The sequence below is a fragment of the Danio rerio genome, chromosome 8 (genome assembly GCF_052040795.2).
Source record: "Danio rerio strain M-AB ecotype USA chromosome 8, GRCz13ab, whole genome shotgun sequence".
Classification (NCBI taxonomy): Eukaryota; Metazoa; Chordata; class Actinopteri; order Cypriniformes; family Danionidae; genus Danio; species Danio rerio.
Genome location: NC_141028.1, coordinates 15,950,001 through 15,970,393, shown reverse-complemented (window position 1 = coordinate 15,970,393; position 20,393 = coordinate 15,950,001). Strand labels below are relative to the sequence as shown.

The 20,393-nt window shown below is 35.3% G+C and overlaps 1 protein-coding gene across 3 annotated transcripts in view; it reads left to right on the top strand.

Annotated features, from left to right (window-relative positions):
• si:dkey-6n6.1 overlaps positions 1-20,393 on the top strand; it is a 45,087-nt gene that overhangs the window by 18,917 nt on the left and 5,777 nt on the right. For 2 of the 3 annotated variants that reach the window (XM_087262618.1, NM_001130646.1), the window contains 7 exon segments: positions 103-234; positions 1,262-1,425; positions 3,532-4,066; positions 7,511-7,626; positions 11,167-11,299; positions 19,369-19,526; positions 20,180-20,319. In XM_087262618.1, coding sequence (XP_087118744.1) covers positions 1,402-1,425; positions 3,532-4,066; positions 7,511-7,626; positions 11,167-11,299; positions 19,369-19,526; positions 20,180-20,319 — 1,106 coding nt within the window. In that variant the 5' untranslated portion in view covers positions 103-234; positions 1,262-1,401. 3 annotated transcript variants of the gene reach the window in all.

Below are 20,393 nucleotides of genomic sequence, written 5' to 3'. Positions count from 1 at the left end.
ATTACATTACATTATCACCACCTGTTATGTAATCCACTTAAGTGTCCAGTTACTCTTGGATCTGCTGAATTCTGCATTTCTGTGTTTCTGGATTAATGCCAGGACGCAGCAGCCAGTGCTTGGTGAATGGGATTTCTCTGTTTGAGGGGGCTGTCTGGTCTCCGGAGCCGTGCAGTGTGTGCCAGATTAAATATGGTGCAGCGAGCTGCCGAACCATACCATGTTCAGCAAGAGGTTTGGGAACAACCTTAATTTTTTTATCCCAGCATTCACAGTCTTTATGACTGATTTAGGTCCAGCACACGCAATGAGACAGCATCAAACATTAACATAATATAGGCTAAAAAGGCTTGAATTTTTTTAATGCAATACTCTCAAAGACAAAGTTTCATTGTGTTGAAACGATACTGCTGTGTTAAGCACTAACAAAGTTGCTGGTACATGTTTACTATATTAGTAGATGTTAAAATGTTGTCTTCATTGTCACATAATCCTTCAGATATCATTCCATTATGCTAATTTAAAGGGATAGTTCACCCAAAAATGAAAACTACCTCCTCATTTACCCACCCTTCACTCGCTCAAAACCTTTATGAGTCTCTTTCTTCTCTGGAACTCAGAGGAAGACATTTTAAAGATTGCTGGTTGCTAGCACACATTGACTTCCATAGCATTTTTTTCCTCCCGATGGAGGTCGATGGATACCAAACCTCACCATTCTACAAAAATCTTTTGTGTTCAACAGAAGAAAGAAACTCAAAGTTTTAAAACCACATGAGAGAGAATAAATCAGTTCATTGAAATTTTTGGGTGAACTATCCCTTTAAGAAGAAGAAGAAGAAGCATTTCTTTTATAATCTATGTTGATAATGGTTGTGCTGCTTGAATTTTTAAAAATTTTATTAGCAACAAAGATTCAGATTTTTTATATAAATTTGATGCAGAATATTTTGCAGCATTATAAATGTCCCTATAAACAATTTAATTGATCATATAAATGTAAATTGTACTGGGCACAAACTTTATCTCCAAATCTTTTTTTAACAATTGCTTTTTGGTTTTCCATTAAAGTAAAAATCAGATTAACCATTAGTAGTAAGACCTAAAGAAACCGCTGGACATCCCTGTGGTAATGCCGGCTGGGAATTATGTTAAACACTGGGTCTCAGTGCTGGTGCATTGCGGTGGTGGGAAAGGTGCCATGAGGGAGTGGGATGCCCGGCGGTGGGTACTGATTTTCTGTTTTCCACACCATGTCTAGCTTCACCCACCCTGAAGTCTGTGGTCGGGAAACACAATCCACCATCTGTGGGGAAAAAAAGACAGAAAAACAGACTGACAGGAAATGGAAAACCACCTGTGGAGACGGAGGTTCGGCAGGTGAAGCCCAAGAAGAGCAAGATGGAGATCGTCCCAGCCAAAGAAGTATGTACAGTATCGAAAAGTCTAGCATTCTATGTGGAATCGAAAAGTCTAGCATTCTTTATGTGCTACAGATTTATTATTTTATTGTATTAATATTGTACTTTTAGATACACTATAAAAAGCGATTAGTTACTTGAATTTAAAGAGCCCCTAATATGTATTATAAAAAGGTCATATTTTGGTTTTGGGGGTTTCCAACAACAGTCTGATATGCATGTAAGGTCAAAAAACACTTTCATTGTTTTATAATAATTATTATAATTAAAAATAACTTTTTTATTTAATTATCCCAACGACTCCCATATGATTCGTTCAGCGATTCATTTATTCCCAAACCCCTGCTTTGCATAAGGCTAATCTGCAGTGATTGGTCTTATAACCCAGGCTGTTGTGATTGGTCAACTGGGTTCAGCGCAAAAGAGAGAGAAATGCCCACCACGGTTATGAAGTAGCAGACTACAGTATGTGAGAGCCAAATGAAGGAATGCAATAAAGCAATGTAGTTAAAGACCAGCATATTACTCTTCTCTTAACGATAACTCCATGTAATAACATAGACACACATTCAGTATTAATCCACACAGTGGAAAAAGTTGAACTATTTTGAAAGTTGACCATGTTGTGCGTGTGTAGGAACTGCTGATGGTGGACATAGCAAAGACAAATGGCAGAAGACCGCGAGTTCAGAAACACATTTAAATCGGTAAAGAGAGAAGCATGCGCCACATTTTGTACGTGGTTTCGGATGCAATATGTGCCTGAGAGATACAGTACAGCACTGATCTATAAAAGATAAGTGATTATAAGTCATAACACACACTTAAACACATATTTTGCAAACCACAGAAATGAGCCAGCAATTTTAATTAAACTTAAATGTTACGATCCGGAGGAAGAAGAAGTCCCATACATAAAAGTCTCCACTGCTCCTTCCTTTAATAGCAAACAGCAGACGAATCCCATGTTGCAGCGTAGGTTATTGTATCAAAAATCAGAAAAATTACTGAAACAAACACATCACTAGGAAGGCTATACTGTGGTATTGTTGTGAAAATGAATTTTAACCCTTTATTCCCCCTAACCGAATCTTCATCTGTGAGTGATCATCATCTTCATGTCATGACCTTTCCCATGCTCCACTAGTGTCTGAAGGAAAAGGAGCCTCACGTTTTAGCGGATCCAGCATTACATATTTGGTGATGTACCAACATCAATGCGTTCAGGCAAAAGATCCGAACCCAACACAATTGATTTATTTAAGAATAAATAAACACGGTGCACTTTCAGATTTAAACCTCAGCTGGATGTTTTGATTGACTTAGTTACAAACTGTTACACACTGCATGGAAGGTGATTATCAAAAACCCATAATAGGTTAAAAAAAGTGAGTAAACCCATTGAGAACTGAGTAGTTGACTTAAATTTATTTTTATAATTATGCACATAGTGGATTTACCTAATATTTTAAGGCAATGGGCTTACTTACTTCAAAGTCAACTAATTAATTGCTTTTTACAGTATAGTTTTTTGCTGGGGTTCGAATAGTTTCGGATGCTGTATTTTAGGCGGACCATATTTCAGTTTGCAAATTATTTCATTATCTTAAAAAACTCTGGTCTTTTGTTCAGAGGAGCTCACTATTCTTTTCGTGGGCTCTCAACCAATAACGTACTTAAGCTACATACGATCTGCCTCCCTCATTTCCATGTTACAGGCTGAAAAGTAAAAATAAACCCAAGCAAAAATAAAACTTCATTTTTTCTATTGTTCCATCTATCTATACATCCACACACCTGTCCACCAAATTTCAGTCCATACAGCTGTACATGTATCTAGTCATCTACCTTCCGTCCACATACCAATGTGCAAATCTAGCCATCTAACATACCAACCCATTTTCCTGTCTACTAATCTAACCAATACTTTAAATCTATATAGACTGGTATGTCTATTTAACATCTATGCATATTTCTGTCCATCCATTCATATATCAGCAATCTCATATTTGTTTTCATCCTTCCATGCATCCACATACCGTTAGGTGTATCTAACTAGCTATAACCATCTATCCATCCATCTATTTATTTAGATTTTATTTTTTTGCAGGTTTGGCCCTCCATACCCAGGAAGCAAGCAAAGAAAAACCTAGATGTGAGAGTGAGTCTGGATGCTGTAAAACCTCCCAAGATTCCCGCAGTGCTCACAGACCCTCAGTTCATGAGGCCCATGCCTTTCGACAGTGATGACCACGATGATGACGACTATCTAGAGGACGACAGTGACAGCGATGACGATGACGACGACAGCAGTATATCAGTGTTCAGATCTGCTGTCCGGCCCGTGACAGTGGAAAGACAAGTAATGCCACCCACACTTAAACCAGCCGCACCACGAGCGGAGCCAGCCTTCGCTCTTCCCACAAGAAGATCCGTGATCCTGCCTGCTGGAAGGCCACTGCCTGCACCCGCTGGGAGACCAGTGGACAGAGGTGCTGGACGTCCAGTCATTCGCACCTCTGTTCATATGGAGTCTCTTCCATCAGGCTGTCTGCTTTCAGAGTCTCTCATCGCTTGTGGAAACACTCGTCTTACACAAATGCCCATCATCAGAGATGCAGGGGTCAGGAGTCTCTTTCTAGCAGGTGAGATAGGTTTACCCTGGTCTTCAGGGGGCACCTTGGGACATCAATTAATGTGTCAAAAATTACATTAAAAAATGCTAATGGATTTGACTACCTTAATGTCAAAACGCCTGTAAATAAACTTCTACCATTGGCGTCAAAATTGATAACAGGACAGTCCTGAAAGTCCTAAGAGGCCATTCATTCAAATATTTTTCCCTTGTGTTTTATCGTTATCACGACTTAATTAATCACTTACAGAAAACAAACAAGAAAACCATCATTACACATAGACTTCAGTATGAAAGTGAGTTTTGATATGTTTTTTGTTTACAATTTGATGGCCTTTTGATAATCAAGGTAGTTTACATGCACTGCACTATAGGTTCAACAAGATACAACGTCCAGTGTAAATGTTATCATTTGGAATTGAAGCTTTCGGATGAGTAAAACTTTTATTATATTATAATTATGTTATGTTGTTATTTTGGTGGTCAAAAGGGCATCAGTGTGCAAATCTATTTGCATGTTTTTTTGACCATGTCAATGCTTGATGTACATTTTTTTTAAAGATTTATTTATTTGGATTTTTGTGACAGTTAACAAGCAAAAGTAAAAGAGTAAATAACAGAACAAATATAAAATACATACATAAATATACATATATACATACATACATACATACATATATATATATATATATATATATATATATATATATATATATACACATATATATATATATATATATATATATATATATATATACACATACATACATATATACACATACATACATACATATATATATATATATATATATATATATATATATATATATATATATATATACATATACATATATATATATATATATATATATATATACATACATATATATATATATATATATATATATATATATATATATATATATATATATATATATATACATACATACATACATACATATATATATACATACATACATACATACATACATATATATATATATATATATATATATATATATATATATATATATATATATATATATATATATACATACATATATATATATATATACATATATATATATATATATATATATATATATATACATACATATATATATATATATACATATATATATATATATATATATATATATATATATATATATACATACATATATATATATACATCTATATATATATACATACATATATATATATATACATACATATACATCTATATATATATATATATATATATATATATATATATATATATATATATATATATATATACATATATATATATATACATATATATATATATATATATATATATATATATATATATAAATATATATATATATATATATATATATATATATATATATATATATATATATATATATATATATAAATAACAGTACAAAATTGATTAAAAAAGAAAGTAAACCACACTATTTAACTCATATTCTGCAACACATATTATATGATGTGCATAAACAATATATGATGTGCATTCATTTTACAAATTCAGCATATAAACAGGTGGTTACCGAAAGTTGAGGTTGGCAGCACAGTTTATTAGGTAAAATAAAAAATAAGAAGAAAAAAAGAAAGGAAAATAAAAATTAAGAGAGAGAAAAAAGAGAAAATATATTAAACTGAAGAGGCTGGGGGGTGGCACGTTCTTCAAACTTGTGGTTTTATGTCAAGAAAGAGTATGTTTGTGCATTATCAGCACTAGTACTCATCTGGAAGGTACAAACTAAAAGTGTAAGATGGGCAACAATTCATTCTACAGTAACTGCGTCACATTTTAGAGATTTGACATGCTCCAAGAATGGCAACCAAATGTTGGAAAATTTGATCACTGAACCTCGAAGAGTATATATATATTTTTTTTTTCTGATGTCAATTAGATGTTGTTTTACATCAAGTTTCCTGCTGGGTCATGAGGGCTAGGAATACACTGAAAATAATAGTTCATATTAAATATTTTTTTTCCAGTAAAATGTATGAACATCCTAAAAATAAGTTAGATTTATTTACTTTCATATATGTTTTATTTGTAAATTAAATATACAGTAGATCAAACGGGTATTTTAATTCATTTCTATTTTTAATAATCAAAAAAAGAGTGTAATTCAGCTGTATTTTTACTATGATTTACAGAAGACACCCTTTAAAAGTACATTTAGTGCCATAATCATTGACATTTGCATTTCATGACATTAAATGATCTATTTAAGAGAATTATTCTGCAGCCCAAGAATTCTGCAGCCTAAAAATAGTAAATAATTGTCATTTAATTTATTAACAATTAACAAAATTATATTATATTATATTATATTGTATTATATTATATTATATTATATTATATTATATTATATTATATTTTATTATAGCCATTATCCTACAGATAAGTTTTTTTACCAGTTGTCAGCAAGCAGTTTTTTATTATTTATTTTATATATTTAAAAATTTTTATGATCACTTACATTAGGCATCAAACTTGTTTTAATATATTTGATATCTATTATGAGTTTTAAATAATGTTACAGTAAGGAGAGTTTTAGTCTAAAAAAATTGAATTGTAAAATATAAAGCAGAGATGCCCAAAGTTGGCCCAAGGTACCTTTAATTGCCATCACATCTAAAAAGAGAAGAAGAATGTTAGTGGTTGGAGCGAATACCTTTTGTCAGAAATCATCAATTTTAATCTAACATAATCTTTTGTTTCTTAGTTTATTTGCTGAGCTACAAAAGGCAATAGAAATTAAATTATTAAATTAAATGTTTTAAATGAATCAGACTTTTAAAATGATAATACTGTTACTTGACGCACATCTGGCATCTATGAGCATATCAAGAAAAAGGCAGGTGCAGCTCAACTAGTGTATTCAGCATTGAACTCCGAATTGTTCATGGTTTTCTGTAATATGTTCAATATAAAATGTTTAAAATGAAACTGCATTAGATATTAAATATGATTTAAAGCAACATTTTTTTTCAATATTACAGAATAGATGCATAAATTCCCCTTGGCTAATTTAATGTAATACGGTTTGGTATATATTCGGCCCTCAGTCAAGTTTGGTTTTCGGCCCTTTATAGGAAAAAGTTTGGGCACCTCTGATATAAAGTCACTTTTTTATATATTATTTGTATTCACTAAGGTGAAAACATACTAAGTTATTTTAGATTCATGTGCCTGTGCAAATTATGGTGAAAAAATTGTTTCAAAACAGATGAAAAATGTGTGCCTGTAGTGAAAAGGTGTTATTTGAGTTTGACTGATGTTCTTGGCAGCGACTTACTGTTTGTCCGTCAGTGGATTTATTTGAATATGGCTCTGCAAGAGCTGGCACTGAAATGTGAGAAGTGTAAACAGCTCAAAATGATCCAAAAACAGATGAAAAAACACTCTTGACTTACTGCTATTTTGCAGATAACAAAATCAGCAAGATCCCGGCACATGCTCTAGCAGGTCTGCCCAACCTGGAGTGGCTCGACCTCAGCAAGAACAAGCTGGATGATTTCTCTTTAGCACCAGATGTGTTTAAGGTAAGGTGCAGACTTTATTACTTACTTTCAAGTGTACTGACAAAAGCATTCATAAAAATATTATATATTGTTTTGTTTTTTACAAAATCAGTCCTTGGCTGCTAAGTGATTAGCAATGTCGCATCACAACAAGAAGGTCGCTGGTTCAAGTCCCGGCTGGGTCAGTTGGTATTTCTGTGTGGAGTTTGCATATTCTAGCCATGTTAGTGTGGGTTTCCTCCTGGTGCTCCAGTTTCCCCTACAGTCTAAAAAAATTTGCTTTAAGTGAATTGGGTAAATTAAAGTGGTCATAGTGTATGTGTGAATGAGTGTGTATGGGTGTTTCCCAGTACTGGGTTACGACTGAAAGAGCATCCTCTGCCTAAAACATAAGCTGGAATATTTAGCGGTTCATTCCGCTGTGGTGACCACTGATAAATCAGAGACTAAGCCAAAGGAAAATGAAAATCTATTCCATCATTACATTGAGAAAACAAGGGAAGAAAATGCATATATGCTCTAAATGCCAAACCTGAGAAAATTGGGAAACAAAATAGTAGTGGAAAATTGAGTATTTTATCAATCAATGCATGATTTTATCCTTAAAGGTGCAGTATGTAAGTTTGACACCATGTGGCTGAATTAGGTATTGCACACCTGGTTCAAAACAAACGCAAGTGAAAGTTGCCAGATTGACAACACCAACAGAAGTGTGCCTGACTGTCGAGCCTAAAGGCTGATTTTAGGCTGATGTAAGTCAGGTACTAAATGAAAGCAACAACACGCGTTAGAAGGAATATTTTCATATTAAAAGAAACTACTTTTAATGTAAAAATATTTATTATATCGTGTGTCGTTGCTTTCATTTAGAACATGACTTAAATAAGCCTAAAATCAGCCTTTAGGGTCAACAGTCAGGTTTGAACACGAACGGAGGTGAGGGAGGGGTTGTAGCAGTGAAAAGTGATAGTACCTGGCCCCATTACATCAGCACTGGACCTAGTTGAAACCACAGGCAGTCCGGCAGCTTAATACAAAGAGTGAATCACTACTGACGTAATGGGGGTTGTTTCAAACCAAACTAAGATCGCTGCAGTGTTTCTTATGGCAGGTTTTATCCTTGACGTGACTTAATAAAGCATGAAGTCATGTATGATTTTAATCGTTGTAAGTGAAGACACTTAATTGCTTGTATTTGTTTTATTTGCAGCAGCTCTGTGATGCTTGTCCACAACTACAAGCATTGGGTTAAATTAGGCTTTACAGGTTCAGTGTTCAGTCCGTTACACTCACAGACAGACAGGCAGGCAGCGTAATACAGAGAGTGAATCAAAGCACATCAAATGATCGGTAATTAAAAGGTGAAAAAATAAAAATAAAATATATACTTTTATATTAGACACACATCTGATGCTTGTATTTGCTGCAGCTCCACGTCCACAACTACACGCATTGGGTTAAATTAGGTTTTACAGTCTCCTTTTCTTTCATTGTTTCTGTTCATTGGAGGGAACTCAACCAACCCGGTGACGTCAGGCATAATGACATTCCAAGATGGCTGCGTCCTATATGTATAAAATCTATAGTAAAGCCCGCTGTTTTCTGCTAAATGTTTGCATTAATCGAGTTTGTTTAATATATTTTCATTAAAGTGTAATCCAATGTATAAAATAAGGTAAACTTGACTGAGTGCTTCATTTCCACTCAGACACTGGTTGGTGCTGTCCCAACACTGGAAATTTATATTTTTGTCATACTACTGAAATCTCTTCAGGTAGTGTGTTGTTAGGACACTGGGTTAAAATGGATCCTGCTCACCTAATGTTTACATTCATAATATTTTTATGATTTGCTAATTAATAACTACCTCATGTGGATCTCTTAATCTGCGTCTCTTTTCGGAGCCCGCTACTGTCCACTGGAGGTCACATTTCGTTCCCGGGCGCATACTTTGAGAGCCTTCCTGACTGAATCAATGAAATACGTTGTTTTCCACCAAGGGCAGGTTAAACAAAGACAGACGTTCCAACACTAATGCATATTTTCAAAGCAGAATATCTGACTTCAGCTTTGTTTTTCAGATAGACAAAAATGTTAACTTAGCATGTTTCTTAAATATCTGCAAATATATTACGGTATTGTTATGCTTTAAAAGAGTCAGAACCTTACATACAGCACCTTTAAATGAAATTAGAATAAATACTGCTATTTTGGGTCAAATAAATTCATGACAGGATGGAAATGAGGTTGAAATATTCATATTCAAAAAAAAAAACTGAACAATATTAAAAACACACTATAAAGACTGCAATGAAGGAAAGCAGCAATAAATCACTCTATCAGTAGCATACAAATGATAATGAAGTTTGTCACATAAGATGTTTATGTAAATAGAATAATATGGCTCCTAATACCGATCCCTGAGGCACTCCTTTGGGCACCTCTAGAGATAAAGAAGCCTAACCGGCCATATGAACAATACTGCTTTACTGGAAAAATAAATTCATGACAGGACAACATTAGTTCATTCATTTTCCTTCGGCTTAGTCCCTTATTTAGCAGAAGTCGCCACAGCGGAATGAACCACCAACTATTCCAGCATATGTTTTACGCAGCTGATGCCCTTCAAGCTGCAACCCAGTACTGGGAAACACCCATAAATCTCACATTTACACACACTCATACACTACAGCTAATTTTTTTTCCCCATTCACCTATAGTGCATGTCTTTGGATTGTGGGGTAAACCGGAGCACCCCAAGGAAACCCACATGAACACTTTCAGAACATGCAAACTCCACACAGAAACGCCAACTGCCCCAGCTAGGACTCGAATCAGCCACCTTCTTGCTGTAAGGCGACAGTGCTAACCACTGAGCCACCATGCCGCCTGAAGGGACTGCAATTAGGCTAAAATATATCCCAAAAATATCCAAATAAAAATGTTCGCTGTTTGTATTCAAAACAAAAAGACAAACATGTCCTCATGGATGCACATGTGATCACATAACAGCAAATGTGATTTCTACAGCACTCTAATAATATCCTGACTAACAAAAATCTGGAAAACTGGAGACTGCTTGTGATCTGTTATCTGCTACAATGATGATTTATCAGGCCTTATGGTGCCGCGCACTGCATGCTTGATATTTAGCAAGTAGCTGACGTGTTTTCGCAAGATGTCAAGTCTGACATCACCAAGACAAGTCTCACCGGGTTGCTGCAGAGAAAATGGGCTTTTCAGTCAATAGATATATAGATATTACCCCCCAAAAGAGAAGCACATCTTTTATTTATGACCCCTTTCTCACCTGTGTGTTACAGTACATCAACAAGGCGCCTGCACATGATTTATAAATGTCATATGTGTGACCTAAAGCAGAATGTTTTTTCTCTCTCATTTTTGCATGATCATGAGTGTCTGTTTTCTCCTGCCAGATGAACTCTTGAGTATATCTGAGTGTTTGTTGTGTAACGTCTGCTTCTGTGACTCGCGGCAGGATCTAAGATATTTACGCTCGGGTTTTGACGCTGTTATGAGTAACTTCTCGGCCTGTTGCAGAACTTGACGAAGCTCCGGAGGTTGAATCTGGATGGAAACAACTTCACTAAAGTGCCGTCTCTCCCTCCCTCGCTGGTGGAGCTGAAGATCAACGATAATAAACTCAGCGGTCTCACTCCTCACAGCTTTAAGGGTAAACACACAAACACACACACATATACAGAGAGAGAGAGTGTTACTGTTGGCTGTTCAGCACCCGGGTCCACTGAGAGATCTGTTTTTCATACACTGTAAACAACATCATTTATATGAATTAAAGTTAACTGTGTTTCAACTTATTTTTAAAGGGCACCTATTTTACCCCTTTTTCAAGATTTAAGATGAGTCTTATGTGTCTCCAGAATGTTTCTGTAAAGTTTCTGCTCAAAACACCCATCAACTTATATATTATACCCCAGAGGTGGGACCAAGTCATTGTTTGGCAAGTCACAAGTAAGTCTCAATTCATTGCCCTCAAGTCCCGAGTCAAGTCCCGAGTCAAGACAAGCAAGTCCCGAGTCAAGTCCCGAGTCAAAGGCAACAAGTCTCAAGTCAAGTCCAAAGTCCTGCAGTTTGATTTTCGAGTCTTTTCGAGTCTTTTTAACAGAAAAATAAAATATATACAGATTAGGTATGGTTGTAAGATCTGTATTAATTAAACAAACCTTTTTTTATTAAAGAACATTGCTTAGATATATAAAAATACAAATGCAATTTTCTGAAAAAGTGCTGAACAGTGCTGCGTCTCGTCTCCACAGCATAATGCACAAGAACGAGTTCCACCAAAAAAAGACTCTATTTTGCCTCACATCACACAGAAATTGCAGGTCTACTGCTGTCTAATTCATTAAGTTTAGTTGTGCTATGTTATGTCTTCGGTGATCAACTTGTGATTAACCAAAATTACACAACCTCAATGTGGTAGCAGTAGACCAACTCCTGTATATGCTGCAAAGTTAAATTGAGAGAAATTGGAATTTTTTCAATTGAATCTCGTGTGTGCTAAAGAGATGGAGTTGCAAATCTGTCTAGCAGCAATGTAAAATGGTAGCACATATTGTTAATGAAGTAGGCTACTTCATACAAACAATAAAGTTGTTTTCTTCACATAACGTTGAAGAGCTTTGCTCTCTACCTTGTGTGATGCTCGTGCACGGATTTCCTCTGTTTGTGGACAAAACTGATTGCGAGTTCTCAAATTTTCTCTCGCTCTCAAATATGCACTGCTCACACACATTTTCTTGAGCGCTCTCAGAGATTATATGCAAACTCACAATTTGTGTCGTGTTCCCTCTTCCTTTCATGCTTTTTGATATGATTCATATTGCTGCACTGTTTAATAACAATAACCAAAATACTAAAATAGACTTATATATTAAATGTTTAATCTAATAAACCATAACATTTTTGGTTGTTTTATATGATGAGATATTTTCAGTTTCAAACACTTAAAGACAGAGAATAGACCAGTGGTGCCCCCCTGAAAATTTGCTTAAGGGGGGCCAGAAGAGGCCAGCTACGTCAGTGGCACCAATCAATCCACAATAATTTAGTGGCTGCTATTTATTTATTGAAATATTGCATTGTATTGCATTTATGTAAGTAGATTTAAATAAATAATGTCAACAGCAAAATCATGCTGTTGACCACAGGGGTGGCTAGAGTTTACACAGGGGTAACACCCCTTGTAAAGGGGTTTACACCACTATAAGGCACCTCTGGAATAGATGTTGGATGTAAAGAATACATTTTATTTTAAAAGCATTTAAACAAAAACTAATGCAAGCAGAAATGTAACTGTGATAAAAATAAGGAAACACTTGATAAGGTATTATAGCCTACTGTACTCTTCACTCTTCAAATAAATCTCACTATCAATCTCATTTTATCATGGCAGCTAAAATAAAGTAAACTAGTGTCTGCTGGCTTCCACTTTACTGATGAGATTGTGGAGGACATTTTCCATGTCATCCTCTTCATTTTGAGGAAAGCTGTGCCACAGGGCCCCTGAACACGTATATTGGCATGTACTGTGTTTTGAACAGTAGCCTACTACAGTAAAGAACTTCAATTGATCAGTTGTGGTAATACTATAGTTGCTATGGTAACACAAGTGTAATATAAACAAATTACCCAGTGCTGTATTATTTTACAATATAGGGTATTTTATACTACAAATCACTACACTTTACTGTAGTTAAAACTACACTTTGTATTATTTTATCTGTTCACTATTGGTAATACTACTGTATTATGAAGCATTAATTAACAAGTCGTAAATAATACTAGCCTAAAACATAAGTATAATACAAGTATACAACAAGTATAATACTCAAAAACACTAGAATTTATTAAAGAATTTACCTTAACCTTTTAGTTTTTTGTGTATTGTTAATAAATAGTAAAGCAAGAAAGAAACCATATCAACATTCTTGGAATAACCCTTCGCTAAGCCTCGCCCTCCTTAGTTACTGTTGCTACTACGCCTGTCAAGCTTTCATGCCTGGCACATCTATTACAGTGTGTATGCGCTGGTGTCAGACATTCCCTAAGGATTTAATTAGTCATTTTTGGCAAACAGGTGAGATATCTAAGAAAGCCAGACAAAAGAGGACTGCAGTATACATTACAGGGGTATATTCACAACATAACAGCAACTGATTAGAAAATAATTTTATCAAAATTGAAGCAAGGTTAGCCTAGCCACCTCATACGCTGAACATTCAACAGCATAATTCATGCACAGCAGGAGAGGTGAAATTATAAAATAATCTAATAACCTAAGAAACTGATGGATTTGTGCCGAATATTAGCATCATTGACCCATAACAGTGTACAGTACATATTACTGTCAGCATGTTTGTGTGCTCTTTATCCAGTTTTTATTCAAATTTGCAGTTAAGTGGAAGAAAAAAATTAAAATGCACATTAAAGTATAAATAACAGAAGTGAACAAATAGATTTTTCCTACCAGCAAATATTAGTGTATGTATTTATATGCGTTACAATAGCGAGGGTTTAAACTAAGCAGTGCTCACAGGGTTCAACGCTAAGGATTTTTTCTACTGGCCCGATCGGGCCAGTGGTTCTGATTTTTACTTGCCCAGCCCAAATTTTCACTGGCCCCACCAAAAAAAAAAAAAAGAAGTTAATCGCTATTTGAATGTGCGTGTGTGTGTGTGTGTGTGTGTATACACACACACACACACACACACAGTTGTTTTCAGAATTATTAGTCCCCCTAAATTATTAGCACCCCTGTTTATTTTTTTCCCCAATTTCTATTTAACAGAGAACAGATTTTTTCAGCACATTTCTAAACATAATAGTTTTAATAACTCATCTCTAATAACTGATTTATTTTATCTTTGTCATGATGACTGTAAATAATATTTTACTAGATATTCTTCAAGACACTTCTATACAGCTTAAAGTGACATTTAAAGGCTTAACTAGGGTAATTAGGTTAACTAGGCAGGTTAGGGTAATTAGGCTAGTTATTGTATAATGATGGTTTGTTCTGTAGACAGTCTGAAAAACAATTAGCTTAAGAGGCTAATAAATTTTACCTTAAAATGGTTAAAAAAATGTTTTTATTCTAGCCAAAATAAAACAAATAAGATTTTGTTCAGAGGAAAAAATATTATCAGACAAAATATCAACATTTCTTTGCTTTGTTAAACATCATTTAGGAAATATTTTAAAAAGAAAAAACAAAAAACAAAAGGGGGCTAATAAATCTGTACATATATTTACGGTAATTTTTAAAATGTTTAAGGAAAACTATTCAGTTCATCAAGGCTATATTTATAAATGTAAAAAAGGTGTAATTGTTAAATATTTATTAAAATTTTAAATAACTGCTTTGTTATTGTATTTAGTTTCAAATAAAATAATTACTCCAGACATTATTGATTTTATAACTATTACCATTAATAAATATAATAATAATTAATATTAGTGATTTCTGAAGGATCATGTGACTGGAGTAATGAAGCTGAAATCTCATCTTTAAAATCACTGGAATAAATGAATAAATTAAATGATAAACTACTTTTAAACAGTTATTTTATAGTGCAACATTTCACAATTTGTATTTATGATGAAATAATTGCAGCCCTGGTGAGCAGAAGAAGCTTGTTTTAACATATTTAATCACACTGACCCCAAACTTTTGTGTATTGTGTATAGAATATTTTATAAGTGAAAATGTGCACTTTAATTTTAACAACCCACAGACATCGTCACCAAATACAAATCGAGGTCAGACTTTCTCATATATACAGAGCCTCATTTCAATTGTCAGGTTTTGTAGAAATCGATCAATTGAATTTATCAATCTATTAAAGAAACGTTGACTATAATTCTGTATTTTAGGCTTAAATTATAGAGAGACATAGCAGATGAACCGAGACTGCATCAGATCAATGTAAATCTTTCTTTCGAGCTGTCAGTGCGGAAATGAACAAAACAACAGGCCTAATACAACATAGGCCTATTATACGATTAAAATATGGAAAAATTAACAGATAGTAATTTCGGTCAATTTTCCTGACGGATAAACCGAGATCAGGCTGGATAAACAGATCTCGGTAATATTTCAGCATGCTTTCACTTTCGCATTTACCGGTAAGAATGACATCTCGCCCTGCTCATCATTCCCTCTTCATATAGCCGTATATATGGCTATTACACGATCATGATACACTGTGATATAGCCTGGGTCGTTAGTTCGTTGCATTGTTTTGTTTTCTCGCTACAATCGATACGCTCAATAGGACAGAGACCGCGTCTCATTCAGGCGATCTTGGACTGATTGATTTGGCGCGGAAGCGAGCGCAACTGCTGGATATATGCTAAAAAAACGCGCTAACGGGTGAAACGAGACAGATTCCGAAACAAACGTCTATGTGTGAAAGCACCGTAAGATTGTATTTGCACACAATTGACAGACAGTCGCAGCACGCAGCTCTGGCTCGATCTGGCAGGCAAAAAGGCAGCAGCTGGCCCGATCGAGCCAGTAACATTTTATACACTGGCCCGAGTGTCTCGCACGCTGGCCCCGGGCCATCGGGCAGTCCTTATTGTCGAGCCCTGGCTCATAATATCGAGTGGAAAAAAAGAAAAAGACCGCTGGAAAGCATAACCTGCTTTGTTTTTTTTATTTTTTTTTTATAAGAAACACAGTTTAGATCTGTTTAGGATAAGAGGAGTGTGAGTTATTGCCACCTATCATTGAATGTGAATATCGAAAACAAAACCAACTTAGCTTAACTCCTTTACCGCCCCTCACACAGCTTGATCCACGCTGGCATTTCTTCTCTTGGGCTTTGGTTTTGAAAATGGAAAAGCGAGTATTGGCTCGATCTCAAGTTCAAATTCAAATTCTCTCTGCGTTCCCTTGACTTTTGTCCACTCCGGCGCCTCATAGTAGTCACGTTGGATACTGTCGAATCAAAACAATCTACCGTGCTTCGATTGGACGTCATGCCGAAAGCGCGCATGCTCACACACACGCGCGCGCGCATGCTGTCACACACACGCACACATAAACGGGGAGAGAGAGAGAGCGGTCCATGTCAACATACTTTTTTATCGTTGGGCTTTTCATGGGAAGCAGCAAGTCTTTACAAGTCAATAGGGGCAAGTCCTAGTCAAAGTCCAAGTCATTTATGTTCAAGTCCAAGTCGAGTTGCAAGTCTTTTTATATTTTGTCGAGTCTAAAGTCATCAAATTCATGACTCGAGTCTGACTCGAGTCCAAGTCACATGACTCGAGTCCACACCTCTGTTATACCCTTCAGAATATTGAAATTTTCTGCCCTGAACTTCAATGTAGCTGTTGTTGCCTGTGCCTTCAATGCTAGTTCTCCTCACCTATCGTTCCCACGTGCCTGTCAAGGCAGATTTTTACTTCTGCGTCAAGCGCAGGTGCAGGCATATGCTACAGCACAGCCTACGCGTGGACGCATAGCCCTCGCCGTGGGCATCGCTGACGTGCACGTCTCAAAAAATGTAACTACACGTCGCAACGACGTGTAGCACAAGCTCTGTGATTGGTCGGCTTGGATGCGCTGATGAGTGTGGGTGGGACAGAGAGCTGCTTGAGTCCATTAGAGCAACTGTGTCAACCTTTTACAAGGAGCTCCGTATGGATAATGTTGCTTTGTTTTTACCTTATGGTTAAAGTTGTTGTTCGTCCGCCGGTTCCTGCCTTAAAATGAGCGAGTTTGAACCACTTGTACATTAAGGAAGCGTTCAGAAAAAACAAAACACCAGCAAAGAAACTCGACACAGAGGAACATAAACACCTACTGCCATCTAGCGTTTCGGAAGTGTTATTGCAGAGCAACAGAAACAGCGCGCAGAAGTATGAATGCACAGCTACACGTGTTGCATGTGCCGTGGGTTACGCCGATTACTTGACGCAGAAGTATAAACCAGGCTTTAATGTGACAGGAGACATGTTTATATCCACTGCTGTATGGATATCCGCTATGTTAATGTAGAAAATAAACCTGATTCAACGTCCACAAACCGGGATTGAAGGGTCTTCTTTTATAATTGTACAGATATGGCTGTGGTGATAAAGTAAAGACAGTGAAATCCCTATAATTCATAGCTGACATGCACTGTTTTAAAAACATTTTAAACTTGTAAATCTCATTCTTGATCACATTTGATGATGATTGATGATCACAGAGCGCTGAACAGATCTTTTAATCGCAGTTGTTTTGCGCACGTCCTGTCTTGTTCATATGATTATACGCTTTACTATACTAGACATGTTAATACGCAGCTGTCAGTTAAATCGGTGGGTGGGGAAACTGCACTCCTACGTCACATTGCGGTGGGCCTCAAAATGGGAGGGATTTTGATGCTATTTTTAACATCAGGTAATTAAAAAAAGACACTTATTGTCTTTATATCATGACAATATGACCGTGGACACACTATACCTACACACAGTTCTGTCCAAACAGCTTCCAAAAGATTATTTTCATCATAGGTGCCCTTTAAAGTCGTACACACAGTTTTAAGTATATTTTATGAAATATAGTTTCAAAATCCTTTGAAATAAGTTTGTATTAACTTAAAAAATATTAAGTAATTACAATATTTAAAATATACAAGTATGCTATAGCATTCATTAGCAGTGTTTTAAATATTATACTTCACTATAGTATTGTTGACACAAAAGCATTTACTATTTTTTTCATCTGGAATTACATAAGTAATAATATATACAGTTGATGTCTGATATACAATCTCTCCTTTATATTTCTTTCCCCAATTTCTGTTTAACAGATAGAAGATTTTCTTTATCACATTTCTAAACAATCATTCATTCATTTTCTTTTCGGCTTAGTCCCTTTATTAATCAGGGGTCGCCACAGCAATATGAACCGCCAACTTATCCAGCACATGTTTTACGCAGTAAATGCCCTTCCATCTGCAACCCATCACTGGAAAACATCCATACACACTCATTCACAGGCATACACTACAGACAATTTACCACATGTGTTTGGACTGTGGGGGAAACCGGAGCAAGGAAACGCATAATAACACAGGGACACTTCACACAGAAATGCCAACTGACAGCCGAGGCTCGAACCAGTGACCTTCTTGCTGTGAGGCGACAGCACTACCTACTGCACCACTGCATCAACCCTTTACTAGATATTTTTTTTTTAAATATTAATAATCAGCTTAAAGTGACATTTAAAGGCTTAACTAGGTTAATTAGGCAAGTTAGAGTAATTAAGCAGATTATTTTATATTAATGACTTGCTCTGTAGACTCTAAAGAAAAATAGCTTAAGGGGGCTTATAATATTGACCTTAAAATGTTTAAGTTTAAAAAAATTAAAAACTAGCTGAAATAAACAAAAAAAGACTTTCTCTAGAAGAAAAAAAAAACATTATCGGAAATACTATAAAAATTTCCTTGCTCTGTTAAACATAATTTTGGAAATGTTTAAAAAAAATAATAAAAAATCTCATGAGGCCTTATAATTCTGCCTTCACCTGTATATACAGAAGTACATTTCTAAAAAAAACAAGAAAAGTAATATCCTGGGTTTCGTGTTATCATTTACATGACAAACCCAGATAATAAATCATCTCAAACTACTAAATGACACTATTATTTAAACGTTTGAGGACAGATATTATTAATATTTATTATTACTCTAGTGATCTAATGTTATTTGTTTCCTCAGGTCTGGCACAGCTGCTGACGCTGGAGTTAGAGGATAATTATTTCCACGATGGAAATGTGTCTCCTCTGGCCTTCAAACCTCTGAGGAAGCTGATTTACCTCAGGCTGGATGACAATAAATTCAGAGCTATTCCTTCTGGTCTGCCTGTTTCAGTACAGGTCAGTACATACAGGTGAAGTCAGAATTATTAACCCTCCTGAATTATAAGCCCTGCTGTATATTTTTTCCCCAATTTCTGTTTTACGGTAAGAAGATTTTTTTTTTAACACATTTCTAAACATAATAGTTTTAATAATTGGTTTTTAAAAACTGATTTATTTTCTCTTTGCCATGATGACAGTAAATAATATTTTACTAGATATTTTTCAAGTCACTTCTATACAGCTTAAAGGGACATTCAAAAGCTTAACTAGGTTAAATAGGTTAATTAGGTAGTTTAGGGTAATTAGACAAGTTATTGTATAACGATGGTTTGTTCTGTAGAATATCAAAAAATATATAGCTTAAAGGGGCTAATAATCTTGACCTCAAATGTTTAAAAGAATTAAAAACTGCTTTTATTCTAGCAAAAAATAAACAAAAAAATACTTTCTTCAGAAGAAAAAATATTACAGGAAATGCTGTGAAATATTCCTTGCTCCGTTAAACACTTGAAAAATATTTGAAAATGAAAAAAGATTCACAGGACGGCTAATAATTTTGACTTCAGTTGGATGTCATATATACTCACTATGCAAAACATGCTCTCAATTTTATGTAGGTAGCATAAGAAATGACTTATGACTCCAAAAATGATTTGTTATTTCTTCAGGAGCTCCACTTGTCGGACAACAAGATAGAGGTGGTCCATTCAGGGCTCCTAAACAAGACCACAAACCTGAGAGTCTTGAATCTCAGCCATAACCGACTTCGAGAGGACCGCATTCATCCCAGAGCTTGGATACACTTGCTGTGAGTTCAGATCTCTCTCTGCTGTTCGATGCCCTCTTCTGGACAGTGACTGTAATGCATGTAAACAGGTGAAG